The 1,742-nt window shown below is 40.7% G+C and overlaps 1 protein-coding gene across 1 annotated transcript in view; it reads right to left on the bottom strand.

The window, feature by feature from the left end:
* Window positions 1-454: 454 nt before the first annotated feature.
* GORASP1 (golgi reassembly stacking protein 1, 65kDa) overlaps window positions 455-1,742 on the bottom strand; it is a gene marked incomplete at its 5' end in the record, with an annotated part of 6,885 nt that continues 5,597 nt past the window's right edge. Inside the window, one exon of the mRNA XM_009698683.1 lies at window positions 455-984. Within this exon, the coding sequence (XP_009696985.1) occupies window positions 704-984 (281 nt within the window). The remainder of the gene's footprint in view (window positions 985-1,742) is intronic.

Here is a 1,742-nt window from a genome sequence, read left to right as displayed (position 1 = left end):
TTTTTTTTTTTTTTTTTTTAAACTGAGCCCACCACCTGATCCATTGAAGAGCTGAAGTGAATGACAGGACCCAACAACGTGATTTTGTCCTATCTGTATGCTGCAACTTCAAAGCCTATGGTACTTCCTCTCCTGCAAACGTCGTTGTAGAGAAGGTACACGAGTAACTATTACAGAGAAGGGACTCTAAAACAAGAAAAATAACAGTTTGCAGAGTAGCAAGTAGGAATCAAGATATCTTGGGGTAGAAAATGCCTTGAAAGTCACAAGAACTATCTAATTGAGGCGTACCATTAGAAAAGCTTTCTAGCAAGTCAAAACCATAAATATTTTTTTTTAATGCCATCAGTCATACTGAAAAAAATCACCATTAAGTGTCACAGTTCAGAGTGCCTTCATAAATACATTCAGGAGCATTTGTAAGCAAAAGTGAATTCAGGAACTTGACGTTTTGCCAGTCTCTAACTGGTTCCTGTGTTAATTTCTCCATTAATTTGGTGATTTTGGACAGCATTCAAAGTTTGAACACAGATCAATCCATTAAACAATGATTGGAAAAGATAATAGGATATGTATTTCATATGATTTCTTTTATAATACTGTCTACACTAACAAAATAGAATAATTCTTTTAGGATCAGAAAAATATTCCAAACTGTAGTATTACAGCATATGGCAGACTGTAAACAAAAGCAGCATCCATTTCACTCATGGTCTTGTGCAGCTTCTTCTTTCTGTTCACGTGCTACTTCATCATCTGGTTTCACCAGAGTAGTGGTTAACGAGCTCTCAATACTGTTTGAGAGCGGCTTTGTTTCTTGGTTATCGGGATCAGTTCCTAGTGTTGTTTCTGAAGAAGTTTCATTAGGAAGAGCAAAAGAAGGTAAAGATGAAATTGAATGCAGTAGGTCATCCAACTCAGGCTGCTTGACTGAGCCTTCCGAATACATGGTTACATCTTCAGGGTCCAGAGCTCTGGTATTTTCTGGAAAATTGAAATAGTTTGTTAAAAAAAAAAAACAACAAAACACAAAAAACAAGACAAAAAAACCCACAAAACTGTCAGGCTAACAAGTCAGTGCCTCTGGTTACCATAGGTCTAGAAAAATCAGCATGAATGAGATGCCTTGTACAGGCACATAACCAGATTCACAACTGTCAAATACATGGGCTGATTTTACTCAGTTCTCCCCAAATCCAGAAAATCTGATGGTGCAAACAGGTTTTTAAAAGACCACAAACCATTTGGTCTGCTGTATTCTTATGCTAAAGATGTTTTATTTTGCGTTACAACTCTTAGTCACCCCACCTTTTAAAAGGGAAAGGCATCTATAATGTGAAGATACTTCTTTTTTTTTTTTAAACATAAAAGTGTATTAGGTTTGCGTGGCAAGGTTTTGGTAGCAGGGGGCTACAGAGATGGCTTCTTTGAGAAGCTCCTAGAAGCTTCCCTATGTCCGACAGAGCCAATGCCAGACGGCTCCAAGACGGACCCACTGCTGGCTAAGGCTGAGCCCATCAGCAATGGGAGTAGTGCCTCTGGGATAACAGAGTTAAGGGCGGGCAGGGAACCAAACTAAACACACAAACCCAAACCTGCACAACAGCAACTGCAGCCAGAGAAGAGAAGAGTGAGAATATGTGAGAGGAACCAGCCCTGCAGCCCCCGGTGAGTGCAGCAGGAGGAGGAGGTGCTGCAGGCCCGGAGCAGAGATTCCCCCCAGCCCCTGGTGCAGCCCACGG

The sequence above is a fragment of the Cariama cristata genome, unplaced genomic scaffold, assembly GCF_000690535.1.
Source record: "Cariama cristata isolate BGI_N322 unplaced genomic scaffold, ASM69053v1 scaffold18154, whole genome shotgun sequence".
NCBI classification, from domain to species: domain Eukaryota; kingdom Metazoa; phylum Chordata; class Aves; order Cariamiformes; family Cariamidae; genus Cariama; species Cariama cristata.
This window is presented reverse-complemented; position numbering and strand designations above follow the sequence as displayed.